This window comes from Ciconia boyciana, chromosome 10 (genome assembly GCF_034638445.1).
Source record: "Ciconia boyciana chromosome 10, ASM3463844v1, whole genome shotgun sequence".
NCBI classification, from domain to species: Eukaryota; Metazoa; Chordata; class Aves; order Ciconiiformes; family Ciconiidae; genus Ciconia; species Ciconia boyciana.
The window spans coordinates 7,487,598-7,501,767 of NC_132943.1; the positions used below are offsets into that span (position 1 = coordinate 7,487,598).

Sequence of the window (14,170 nt, forward strand, 5' to 3'; positions counted from 1 at the left end):
TTTCAGACTTTTGCTCAATAAATGCTCTCCGCACATCATTTCTTCTGCTTTCACCATTCCTACTGTGCAAACTCAACGCCAGTAAAAACCTGTGGCTGACCTCCATCTATACAATGCATATTAACTTGTTTTCAAGTAATGGAAGAAGATGACTGCACTGGGAGAAAATACAAGATCATCGGGCTCCCCTGATCAAGCTACCTGACAAGCTAGCGCTAACTGATAGCTGTACTTGTCGATCCATCCCTTCCTTCTACTGCAAACCTGAAAGCTTATATTCCACAAAGCACATACTCAAATTTTACTGACCTAAAGCCCAAGAATTAAGTGTATTTAACTTCTGGAAACACATCAGATGATTATTTCACTCATAGTAAATATTTAATACTTGCAAAACCACAGGACCAACTGCAAATTGCTAATATGTTTCATTATTATTAAGTTTGCCCCTTGGAAACACCAGCTCTCAGGGTCAAATGAAATTCCATAATCCCTCTAAATTTCTTTCATGGTTACTTTCAATATTTACATTTACCTGTGAAATTCATCTCACTAGGAAAGACAGGCATCTTTCAAAGTCCTCAGATAAGAGAATTTAAGCAGAGACATATTTTGCCCTGTTTCTCATCAAAGCACTTAAAATTGGAAAGTTTATGCTTTCATACCGGATTTGCAGAATATTTACATTTAAATAAGCTTAAAAAAAGGCAAGATACATGATCTAAAACCAAAAATGAATAAAAAGCAGCCATCTTCCTATAAACGCTACAATTAATCATTATGTTGAACAGACAGAAAGCAATCCATCTCGTCATACCGTAGAGCTGATGTAGCTTTTCCTTTCATACACCACAGAAGTTAATTATTATGAGCAGATGTGCTTAGGTTACATGAAAATTTATACTCCATGAAACTAGGCACTGAAGATATCTATTTATTTTAAAGCACAAATGTATTCCCTGTTTGTTTGGAGGTTTGCTCACATGCACCTTCACCAGCAACGTAGCCCGCACAAAACCCATCCATCTTGCAGGCAGTGATTTTTATGTGTTCCACCAACTGATCCTTTCAAAGCAGTACTGAAAAAAGCACCTGATGGTCAAAGCAACTTCTCACAAACACGGTACATCTGATTTGCCCCACAAATTCCCCAGTGTGCCCCAAACGATGTCTGCCATGATCACATCACATGCTCCAGGGGGTTAAAATGCAACAGAAGAGCTAAATCCCTCAAACTCTCTCAAGAGTTCATGTCTGCTCATAGCTAGCTGCTCAGTTCTGCAGACCAATTTCCGCTTGATTTTCTCAAATATAATTAATAAGTACCTATTACTAAGATGCCCTCCCAGAGCATAAGGAATAAAATAAGCCAGCAGTGAAGGCTTGTGGTCAGCAAGGGCAGAGGCTGTGGAAGCCCATATATTCCTATCACACAGCTGCGGTTGGGAGTGCTGCCCTCTCACGTCATACATCCCCTGAGGACGTGCTGATCTACTTCACCCTGAATTAAACAAATGCTGAAGTAGATGGCCTTCGACAAGCCTATTACATTTTAATAGGTCAGTTAGATTCCCTCATATTGAGTACCTCTAGTTCAAGCGTTTCCTTTGCCAACACAAAGACTAGGATAAAAACAAAGATACGGAAAGTTAATATCCAAGAGACACTAGGAAAGAGAGAACTTGAAGAAATTTCAATCACCTTGGGGCACATATCAAAGAAAACAAATACATGATTGCAGTACTGAAACTTCAGTGAACTGTCAAGAACGAACAATACTACTGATGTTAGAATTGACCAGAAAAGTGGTAAAAAGTCACATTTGCTACAAGGCTTCACATCCAAGATCCAAATTTGACATTACAAAATACCCTACTTTGGGAAAACTCTGTCAAATATCAGAATATATTATTCCAAACTTTCCTTATTTCACAAAGCCAATATCAGCAGTCCTTTAATAAATGACGCACGCACCAGGCAAAACCAGCAGCTGCTAGGAAAAAAAATTGACTTTAGAAAAATCTTTGTTAGAAGGTGACAGTTTTTTCATTACTATCTATTGCCATCAAAGTATAGAGATGGCTTTTTCTTGTGTAGTAATTTTATTCCAGTGGAATTCCAATTTTTTGGATGAAGTTTCTCTTTATTTATTATAATATAAAGAAGATGGAATCTTCTCCTGAGTCTTTCGAGAAGCAAATCAAGGACAATACTGTTAACAAAAGGGGAGAAGGGGTGTTTCCAGCAGGAAAAATGCTCAGAAATATTACTGCTGCAATCATCAGACTGGTTTAGAAAGTGCTAAACACACTGCTCAGTATTTTAATATTTCTGAACATATTTATAAACGGTGCCAACAGAAGAGAGCACCACCGGACATGTAAAGCAAATGTAATATTGACCATTTCACAGTTACCTGATGTATTCTCGCAAGTGCAAGCACTTCATAAGTATCCCCGTCACTTCCAGTTATTCTCGTGTCAATTTAGTGCGCCCGTTCGAATGAAAGATGCTGGGAATTTTGAAAGATAGTTTCAGCCATGGTTATTTCATTTATTCTGAAATTGAAAACTCATGTCTAAAACCTCTACTGCAGACATAAAGCTATTGGAGTAACATAAATATACAAATTCAGATTCAAACAACATGACATCAGGATTCTTTCTGCACCTTTGTGGCATGTCACGTTTAACAAATCTTGTGCCTGAAGATTTATAGTAAGCCACACTGATGAGCTCTGCCATTTAGGATGCTAATATTCATGTTGAGTATTAGTGCTTAATTATTCAAAGAAACCTGACTCAGTAATTTCCAGTAAGAAGTGCTTTCTAACTAATGCAGAATAAGAAAATGCAAACTACAACTTTTACCAAGCTCCTCTGAAGGAAATTCCCCAGGCAGTCCAAACCTGAGCAGTCTGACAATGAACAATATCTGCTATAAATCAAATTCTGCACTCCTTTCAACATCTCCCTTTTTCCTTTCACCAACAGTTGGTTTTGGTTGTTTGTTGGGGTTTTTTTGGGGGGAGATGGTGTTCCAGAGAATGAAATATTAAAAGTATATAAAAATATAAAGAGTCCTTTAATATTTCATTCACTTAAGCAGGATCAGCATTTCAACCCAGAACCGTCATTTCTTCAGCTAGGTAAAATAAATATCAGACTAAGCTCCTTTGGTACTATTGTACTGTAAGAATAAATGACTGGCCTTTATCCTTCCAATTAACGTCTCTGGAATTTCTCAGAATTTGGTATTCCACTTGACTGAGATCATTATGGGCAAGGAAGAGGTTATTCTGGTAAAGACTTGGAGAATAACATATCTAATGTTTTTCCAACAACTAATAGTATAAAAGCTTTTTAATAAACTTGCTTATTTTTGGTCACGCTTCAAGGCTTCCCATTTAAAGTGTCTATTCGAAGAAAAGTTCTCCTTAAGGCCATTTTTCAGAGAACCTGGATCTTATCCTGCTCAGCTCGGGTAAATTTTTAACAATTTCCCTATGAACCACAGCAGCTCTGGCGTGAATTATCTTTGGATTTGTAAACAGCACAACCATGACAAGGAGGAAATTAAAATTTTATAAAAGCAAAAGTAGCTCTAAATCAGTACTGAATGGGACTGCCTGCAACATGGAGAGGTGAACAAGAGGGACATGAAAGCGTTATATACAATAGCAAACAGAAAAGGAGACTAAACGGGACTCAAATGTCTTAAGAACAAAGGATGTTTCAATTAAACTTAAAACCATCAAGAAACTAAAATAGTTTACTCACTGCAGGGTTAACCCATGGAACTGAGGTACGCCAGACACAGGCAGAGGCCAAAAGGTTAGGAAGAACATGAAAAAAATCAGATATTTTTATAGCTAGTTACAGTGACAGTTACAGGAAATCATATAAAATATTAAGGATTATAAATCCTCATGCTTCAGGTTCTAAGTTAATGAAACATAGTTTTAGGATGAAATGGCTCCTGTATTTCTGATGAGGAGCACATGAGGCGGTGTGATCGGGTCTACTTACAACCCACCCACGGCCACAGAAAAGATTTCCGTTATAGTTTATAACATCCTCTCCACAAACCATGAAGCGTGACCACCCAGGCCTGCTGTTCATATAATAAAAATTTCTCCGATTTCTACAAAAAGTCCGAGTCAACTGTTCGTAACTCGGATTTTAAATTGCTGGAAGCTGGTGCTAAAAACAAGTCATAATTGGAAGGGCCTGTCTCCAGTTTGAGGGAGAGATTGCTCTTCATTATGTCTCTCATTATGTCTTTCATCCTCCTGAGTAAGTCTCAGCACAGTTTGGTTCTCCTTGGACCTCTTTCATCTACTATACTCTGTTTAATGACAATCCATCATTTAAAAAAGGACCCCAAAAACGACTTTCACCAATGACAGTTGCTTAGATCACACAGACTACACACTAGATGAAAGAAATCTTAGGAGGACCAAAGAGAGCTGAACTTAATCAGAAGGATGAAAGACAAAATGAAAATCTATCTACCCTTACATTTAAAAAGGAGTTTCCTTCAGATAAGATGATCTTGACTCTCTCTGTGTACCTGTTAAATATGGTATGGTACTGTCAGATCATTTGGGACTTTTATGATTGAGATGCTCCAGCAATTCCTGTAAACTGTACACATTTGGATGGTGCTGCCTTTGACTTTGAGGTGACTGGGCCATTTACTATTGATCTAAAACCTTCTTTCCTCACTTCTTCCCTCCTTCCTCCTAATCAAGGCAGAAATACATAGCCTGGAAAGCTTTCATGTTCCTCTGCTTTATGTCTCATTATTTTGATCTTTTAACAATCCCTCTATTGGTACATGCTTGTAGTACACATTTTCAGTGTTTATGCCTTCTGGCTTCAAAAGACTTGATCAAGACTTCCCCCCGCCCTCGAAAACAAATCCTGTGTGCGGTACTAAGATGCTGATACTTGTTTTGTTTATCAGATAGGAACGTATTATAGGCATGTTAGAAAACCTGCTTATTTCCTTCTACAGAGTGGAATATACTGTCCTGTTTTTGAAGGAAATCAAATATATGTAATTTATCTGACGCAGTCTTCATCATCTTTATTTTACGGAAAGTCTACAAATTACTGAGTTGCCTTTAGATAAAATGTTGCACTGTAGATTGCTGTCAGGACAAATTCTCTAAGAGTCTCTTCAATTTTTATGTTGTTTGCATAATGCTACAGTGACAGAAATGAGTTGGAATCTCTCTTGCTATTAGTTAGTGTCTATAAAGTAATGTCATGCCAATTCTCCTACCACCTATTAAATACTCTTACAGCAGCTACACCTGAGGTGGAAGCCGGGCCAGACCCAGGCTGAAATATAGTAGCACTCTTTTAAGCGTCTTGTGATGCCTGCTGACATCTCCCGTGAAAAAAGGAGGGTAGTTCACCATCACTCTTTTGTGAACAACCTGTCACTGGAAAATCAGTATCAATCTTTCTTCCCCTTGTCCTATCAACTAAGACCCAAGGAAAGAAAAATTGGTCTACAGGAACACATTACCTGGAGATCAGTGGGATGTAATACAATACGAGGACGAATTTCCATTCCCCAAATCAGTACCCAGGTGCAGACTCCAGTACAGACATGCACATATTTACATAGACAACTCTGCTACACCACCAGGTTTTAAGAAATTGGCCCAGGATGATTTCTACACAAGCAGGTGATTTTATTTCTCATAAATTAAACTGCAGGAATCTCAAAGGCAGGCATGAAACGCCCAGAGAGATTGATCCATCACATCTCACATAGCCTCATCTGTCCCTTCCCCTCTCCTCCTGCTCCCGGTCAATTCTAATGTTCCAAAACTGAAATAAATGCCTGGAAAATCTGCCTGGGAGGGGATACCTTCCTCATTCCACTGGTGCAGGAAAGGCTAAAAATGCATACATGACATTAGTATTGTATTTTTGTCTCCTCCTCCTTAATTCTTCCTTTGTGAAAGGAAAAATTTCCTTTGTGTTTTCCCCTTTGTGAAACATTGCCACACATTTTTGCATTAAGCCAATCTACTATCAAATTCACAATTAACCCAGGCTTTGGGAAATAATTTAAAGATCAAAGCCTATAGGTAAGCTGACAGAAATTAGATACAAACAATCCAGACTCATGTAATAAAACATCCATACTGCGGTGATAAATCTCTCAAATTACAAACTCCTGTGCGCAGATATACATAGTTCACCAAGACTGAAGATAAGTTTTAAATGTAAAATCAAGGGTAACCTTCCATTAAGTTCAAAAGATTTTAATTTGTTCGCTGATATTCGCCAGAACTTAGACTCCTAACTACCTTACTTGTTTCTGGCAATGAAATCTGGGTATTTTGAAAAAAGATTCCTGATCTATTCTGAATTTGTTGGCAATCCAGGAATTGGAATTACTCACGAGAAAGTTTTGACATTTTTATTTGACCTTAATTGTTTGTCATTATTTACAGTGGCAGAAAGCATTATGGAACAAAAATAAAAGGGAGGATTACCTGTTAAAAAAATTCTATTTTAGGAAGCAGAAGAATAAATTTCAGGAACTTGGAGATCAGAAGAAAAATTTAAAATTCATTATTTTATGATGTACATTTAATACTGAAGACAGCCAAGAGCACGTGTGCCCCATGGGAAGCCATCCGAAATGGCCTTCCTGGCTGACAGCAAACAACTGATAACAGAGCCTGGACTCTGTTTTTTCACCATGTGCACAACCACCTCATCCTGCACTTCTCTAGGTCATACTTTCTTATTGCACATGGGAGACTTACGTTGGACTGGACTCAATGTCTTCCTAAAGTCAAGGGAATATTATCTGTGCTGCTCTCCACTTACCTTATTGCCTAACCTCCAGCCCACTGCCTTGTCAAGGAAAGAAATCAGATTATCAAGAACAAATAATAGCAAATCAATTCTGGTTTGGCTGTTTCTTATCACCTTATTACTCTCCATGTGTTTATAAGCTAAAAATTGCATTATCAGTGACAAGAAAATAACAAAAATAACAATACAGATAACATGTACTTTATGAATTTGCAATATGATGTAGAGTGGCTTCATGGGTAAAGTGTCAGCAAAGCCCCGGGCAGACATGGCTGATAACAGACTGAGGCTCTCCATCCTGGAAAGGCCACCCCCCGAACCTCAAGCCCCATCCTAGACAGACTTCGCTTCACAAACTTTACTTTCAAACATATCACAAGCAAGACTCAGCGCCTGTCCTTTCCCTGGTAATTATTTTTCCCTCAACTGTTTGCCGCCAATGCCACCAGCTGCCAGGCAGGTGTCTTCCAGACAGCGACACTGGCTGGGACCACTCAAGTTCAGCTCGCTGTGCTCCTACTTGTGTCCCCACAACCACCCATTACCAGTGGGTCCCTAGACCAGCATCATCAGAAAAACCACTGACAAACCTAACGGACCCCCAGCATCACTCAGAATAAGGCTCAAGGTGCCGGTGTCCTACCAGGCAAAGCTAATATTGGAGGGAGCTACTGATTGCAGGTAAGCTGCTATCAGCTGGACAGATTTACACACAGGACTGCACCGCAAAGCACGGCTCATAAAATATCACCATCTAACTGAAGCAGTCCGTGTCTTCGCCACGTTTACTATCATAAATGTGTTCATTGTAAACTTTAGGTTATCACATTGTCTCTAGCCTGTAAATTATAACAGGATTCTAATATGTACCTCCTGAAATTGGTAATTCCGTGCAAAAGCATTCTGCAACTCAAATTACAATGAATGCATCTGTTAATTTAGCTAATCAGCAGTTATATTAACTACCTACAAAACAGGGAATAAGAACTGTTGGGTGACTATCTCATGAGCAAAAACAAATGGTAACACTGATGCTTTTTTGATGGCACGTCTCATTATAAATAGGTTACCATAAAATAATTTCAGCAGAAACAACAGTAATGTATATGGCCATTACTGTGTTACAGATTGATAATACACTAGATAACACAGCTAAAGGATGTCTCTTTGAAATATTTTTGTAGGTGCAATGTTAACAGGCAATACCAAAATTCATCCTTTCATCTTGCTTAGTACAGAACACGTGTTAACTTAGTCACTAATTTATTACAAATGATGTTTGTAATCACAGTTCTGCCTATATTTTATACGAGATTTTACTGGAACTATCACTGCATTTAGACACACTCAGAAAACTTAGATAGCAGATTGTTACGAATTTTGTTCTCATAATGATAAGTTTTTGATCTGCATCTCAGTCTAAAACCAGTCTTGTCTGCAATATCCCTATAGCTATCAGGAAGCTCCAGAGCAAGAGCCAGAAACCTGCAATGAAGGAGACAGGAATCTTAAATTGCTTGAGTCTGGTGCTGCCTGCATTCTGCTTTTTCACTGTCAATTCATACATCAACTTTTCAACTGAAACGGATTATATTTAACACCAACCATCTTAGCGAAGTCCACGTGGTGTGAATTTACAACCCGGTTAAAGAAGGAAAGAAATACATCATATGTGGTCTGATAGAAGAGCATACCAAAAGAAATATTCTACTGAGATGCACAATGAGGCTATCCAGTATCGATCCACCCCGTCACCTCGGGTGAGTCAGGGAAAGTGCACTTCTCCAAAGCAGAGGAGTAGTTTCTCATTACTGCATTGGTGGGTTTGTTGTTGTTTTCCTGTACATAAATCAATAAATTATTCTCTAAGAATATTTCCTGCTCTGCGTCACAGCGTTTCTGTATTCTTGTGATGGGGAGCCACAGCTCCGAGATGTACTTACTGTCTCGTTAATGGGGGGAGATATGGTCAAATCCCCCAAATAAATCACAGTTAAGAAGTGGCAGGAGCAGGAGAAATAAGACATGACATGTTCCATTGCGGCAGCTTCTCCTTGTTTTTGGAAAGTAACTACTTTTTTCATAACCATGTTGTCAGTGTATTTCCAAGACTGGTTTTTAAAGCGGACTCTCATTACATCAGTCTAGTCTTTAATACATGTCTATTTACTTTATCAATGGCTTTTGAAGCCGCCTTCAAAGACACTTGCTTAAAACAGGCTTTCCATCCACTAATTAAACCTTAAGAATCCCTTGTAATGAGCAACACATTTTTTTCCCCAAAAATGTAAATGCCTAAGGTGGCCGCTCATATCAGCACTGAAGGGAGAGGTCATTTCTGAAGGCTCCTCCATCACAAACATCAGAGAACAGTAAAGTCACTGAAGGGCATCCAAAGCAGAAGCAATTTTCTCACAGTCTTGACACCTTCTAGTAAATTAGTCACTTGTCGAGGAAAATGACAGCTATAGAGCAATAGAAAAGCTTGTAAAGCTCTTCATTTACTGTTAGAAATGTTGTCTATGTCACTGTCAAGCAACAGTAACATCCCCACCCTGTTTTACTCTCGAGTGCCCTATCTCAGGGACTTTTTGCAAATCATGCCTTAATGAAGTTTAAATAACAACTATATTTCTTAGTTCTAAACACTACTTTTCTCCTACCTGCATGATTGTTTTCTGAGTAAGTTAGTCCACTGAAGCTGATACACAAAATGAAAGGCCGTTGTAATTAGTGTAATATCATTCCAAGATAAAGCCATGAAAACTGCAGCTTCAGACAGCTGTCATCTCTTTGGCTACTCTGCTTCACAGACAAATTCTGCTATCTTCTGCATGTTACATAGTATGTTTGCGTGCAATTTCAGGGAAAACACTCATGCAGCAAGATCTGTAAGTATCTATCTCAGAATCTAGCCTAGAGAAAGAATGGAGCTTGACAGTCATTTCACACTTAATTTTCCCTCAGCACAGTCATCATTCTAAATAGGTACACAAAAACAGACGCTTTCTTTCTTTAGAAATAATTTCTAGGAATTCAATGCTCTTATATAATTGGCTAGATACAACAGCCACTGAAAACTTAAATCCTTTTATTTACATGACAGTTAGGATATGGACAGCAAAAGAAATTAAAAAATCTAAAAATGGATGCTCTAAGGAACAGCAAGACTGATTATCTTCAGTGGTAAAAGGGTAATTGCTGTTACATGGTAAAAAAGAAACTGGGCAAATTCATGTAAATACGCTTTGGAGAATAAGCACTTACTGGCTAAAGACTCTGCCACATTATGCAAGCCAATTACCATGTGGAGTGGTGGTGATACCTTGAATGCAAACTCGTTTGTAGGATGCCCGAATATTGCAGGAAAGCATCTATCTATAACACCTGGTGTTCTTCCACTGATGGCACAGATTCCCCTGAAAAGACCCACAGAGTCACAGAATCGTACAATATAATCTGGAAAGGAAGAGACATCTGAAGATCCAATGGCTGCTCTAAGCGGGACTGACCTCAAAGTTAGAAAAGGCTGCTCAAGACCTTATTCAGTTGTGTTTTCAGCATCTCCAAGGAATCTCTAGTCTCTCTGGGCAATCTGGGAATGTCCCTCACTACAGCCTATGACTGTTATCTTCTGTCATTTCACCGTGCACCTCTGGGAAGAGTGTGGCTCCATCTTCTCTGTGAACCCCACTCCCATTAGACACTTCTGCAGGCTGAACAAACCCAAATCCCCAGCCTCACCTCACACATTATTTCAAAAATATCTCCAAAGACCCCCTTCATGGTGAACAATGAGAGGATCAGAAGTCCTCCAGTGTTGAGGTCTACAAGCTGAAGAGACCCGGCAAGGCGTGTAAGCAACCACCACCCTTGGCTAAATGGCTACTCCCTGACCATACGGTGACACAGCACCTCTTCACACATGCTAGCTGTTCTTGAAGAGTTCACGTAGCAGCACGGTGAGGTATTAAAAGCAGCTTTATGAAAGTTTCCCTTACTAAACACTTCTATAGAAAAGATACAGAATCACTGAAAATCTAGCAGCTTGTTTTTCAGAAGCAATATGGTCAGAGTTAGCAGCTTGGTTTTAGCTGTCTTCTCCATGGGGATCACTCCCCTTGTTTGTAGGGAACATCTTGAAAATCTACTTCCATGGGTTTCATCTGAGAACTCATTTTCCTGAAACCCCACTCACCCTCAATAATACCTAGCAGATTGGTTCTATCACTACATGTAATTATGAAAACCAAAGCTGTTACAAAAACCACAGTTAATTACAAAAAGTGAACGTGGCACTAAAACAATTTTGCTTAAACCCACCAGGCTGTGGGATTCCTTTACCATGATTACCCTAGAATAGCACACAGTCGATGTAATTGTTGGAGGACTCTCCACATAGCAAAAATAAGCGTGATACTCTTCTATTATACTTCAAATTCTGCCAGAGTAAGATTAATACAAAGTTCATGAACCTACTGGAGCATAAAGATTACCTTTCCCTCACATGGAGATTGAAGAATACATTTTAGGACATCTCAATTTACAGAGCTCTCTTTGAAAACCTTGTGGAAAGGCCTGTGGTCAAAACCTAGTTAAAGATATTTACTCCTTTGAGCTTTACTTTAAAACACATTTCTTCTTTCAGATACAGCCCACATACTGTCAGGGCTTTTCTTTCTTTCCCTTTGTTTCCAGATTATGTAAGAAATTAACTTCATCTTTAAAGAATAGTTTCTACCCTTATGAAGGAGTAAATTATTATGTCATGTTTCTTCAGTTAGCATACCTGTATAGTAATTTTTTTTTTTCCAATAAAAATAACCTTTTGTTAAAGGTTTCATTAGATTTCCCAGGAGACTGATAACAGCCAAATCTCCAGCCATCTGCAGGATCCACTACAGACTCTGATCACATACTCTGAACAGTGAAATTTCTTCTCAACACTTTTGTTCAGACAAGGGGATCACTGTATTTTCCAAGTGCTTAATCACACCAAGGCCAGGAGCCCAAAGCCTTTACCCATGCTGAACTTCTCTAATAGTCTTAATGAACATCAGGCCTCAGGGAAATTATTAGTAAAATTTAAAATCACAAGGAAATTATCTTTTCCATTTTTAGGACCAAGAATGGACTACTTCATAGACGTCTACAGATAGATAGTTCTTCTAAAGCCCACGTGCTTCATCTTTAGGCAGAGGAGCAGGTTACTGTAAAGATACCTCAATGCCAAGCACACATCCCCTCCTATACTCCAAGCACACTATCACGCTACTGGTACTTTCACGTCCAGCACAGCAGCAAAACGGTACAATGGCTCCACTTCCCACAACACTTTATTTTAAGTGCTTCAGTCACTTAGTTTCCAAATTAGCTACTGTAAAAGAGTAAAAGACGCTACGGAAATGTCACCCTCCAACACCTTAAATACTTGGAGGCTGGATGGAGAAAGCTTACCCCGTGACTGCAAACCGTGTCCACACGCCTCACTATGTCCCGGCACACCCTGTCTGACCGAATCTGGCACCAGCACACAGTGACTCCATCGGTGGGTCCTCCACCTGCGAGAGGAAACGGTTAACAACTCAGTGGTTAAAACTGGAAAACAGTTAACACGTGCAGGCAAAAACTTCAGTTACAAGTGATGATATACTGTGGAGACTTAAGGAAAAACAGAGTCAAAAAGCTGTAATTACTCCTGAAATAGGCACTGTGAACTGAAATTCAGAGGCAAGGTTCACCTTCTAGAAATCCATATCATCCTCCAACCATGTTTTCCTTTCTTATTTTTGCAGGGCATGGTTCAAAGTCACATAAAATACACAGGAAACATCTTCAGTGGGCTTTGAAAGCAGGCTCTCCTCCTGCAAGCCCATTCTCACACAACGGATGCTGTACCCCATCTGCTTTCTATGTTAGGATGTGCACCAGTCAAGAACACGAGAAAGCAGCTATGTGGTACGGAGCCAGGCAGAGCGGAGTGCCGTGACTCCTGCCGTGGCTCCTCGCTCTGCTCTGAGACCATGTCCTACAGGATGCGTGGGCTGAAGATTTATATGCAAAGACATAATGCTTTTCTATTTACTGATACTGTATAACAGATGGGTCACAGAATTTTAATGAAGAGCGGTAATTGCCCTATTGTACTATTTGTCTAATCAGAATTTTTTAAAGTGCGTATTTATTCACTGGAGTGAGAGCATCAGGGGAAAAGACAAGAGTTTCTGCAATAAGCATACAATTATGATTAAGGCAGTTGAGTGCTTACGGTCCCAAAATAGCTTACATTGATTTTTAGACACAGTGAGGGGGGAGTTCCCAGTAATAGCTTCCTTAAACACATCGAACCCTGAGGTTCCCATTTCTAGGAGCTGTCTCTATTGGTTCTTGTTCTGATGACACCAGATCTACTGAAATCTCCATTTTGAAGTCTACTTCTACACATTTTGCAAGGTTTATTGTTCGTACATTGTTATTTCTTTATAACTCTGCATTTTCCAGTTTCATGTCATTTTCTGGTGAAAATTGTGCAGGAGTCATTTGAGTCATTTCTAGAGAAGTGGAAACCCACTAGCAAGAGACTGATTCCAAGCTAACACTTTTTACCTATATGCTGGACAGATGGGAATATCTTCACATTCTCTTTCTTCGTACAAGGTGTCCGGGCATGCCTGTCCCCCATTGGCAGCATCCTGAACGATAATCCTATATCGGGACTGCTTAACTGCAGTGGCATTGCCTGTAAAATAAAGAAAAAAAATGCCTTTCAGACACAGTTGGATCACCCCAAATTAGTGATCTAGCTGTCTTGGTTAGAGACATGCTTTGCATTTCATTTATATTTTGAAATCACGAGCACTCTGGCACTACCCAAAGAAGGGAGGGAATGGTACATTGGATCAAAAGCTACCATTACTTGCTTTAAAATTATCAGTAGTTCAGCAGAACAGCACGTGGAAGGTTGATAAATCAACAGCCTAAGAGATACATCAAAAAAAGGTCTATTTAACAGAACAACAAATCAGACAATGAAATTAAGAATGAGGAAATACTTAAACACCTGAACAGGAGAAAAGAATAAAAAAGAAAAAACCAAACTGTCATAATGGAAGACCTTGTCTCTGAAAACACATTCTGGTGGTCTCAGCCTGCTACCAGTAACCCATCTTTATGGGTCTAGAAATTATAGATGATAACTTCCTGATAGGAAAACCATTGAACCAACAGAGACTAACTCTCTACTTAACCTGAGTCGATGCAAGATCAATCCACCTGGAAACACAGTTCACAAAATCTACAGTACAGAATGCAGCCTGAAAGAC

The 14,170-nt window shown here is 39.2% G+C and overlaps 1 protein-coding gene across 10 annotated transcripts in view; it reads right to left on the bottom strand.

Moving 5' to 3' along the window:
* THSD7B (thrombospondin type 1 domain containing 7B) overlaps positions 1 to 14,170 on the bottom strand; it is a 336,629-nt gene that overhangs the window by 125,052 nt on the left and 197,407 nt on the right. For all 10 annotated transcript variants that reach the window (XR_012044320.1, XR_012044319.1, XR_012044318.1 and 7 more), the window contains 2 exons: positions 13,455 to 13,587; positions 12,306 to 12,409 (listed from right to left, as the gene is read on the bottom strand). Coding sequence is in view for 7 of the 10 variants with exons in the window: in XM_072874423.1 (XP_072730524.1) it covers positions 12,306 to 12,409; positions 13,455 to 13,587 (237 nt within the window). In the remaining 3 variants the exon portion in view is untranslated. The remainder of the gene's footprint in view (positions 1 to 12,305; positions 12,410 to 13,454; positions 13,588 to 14,170) is intronic.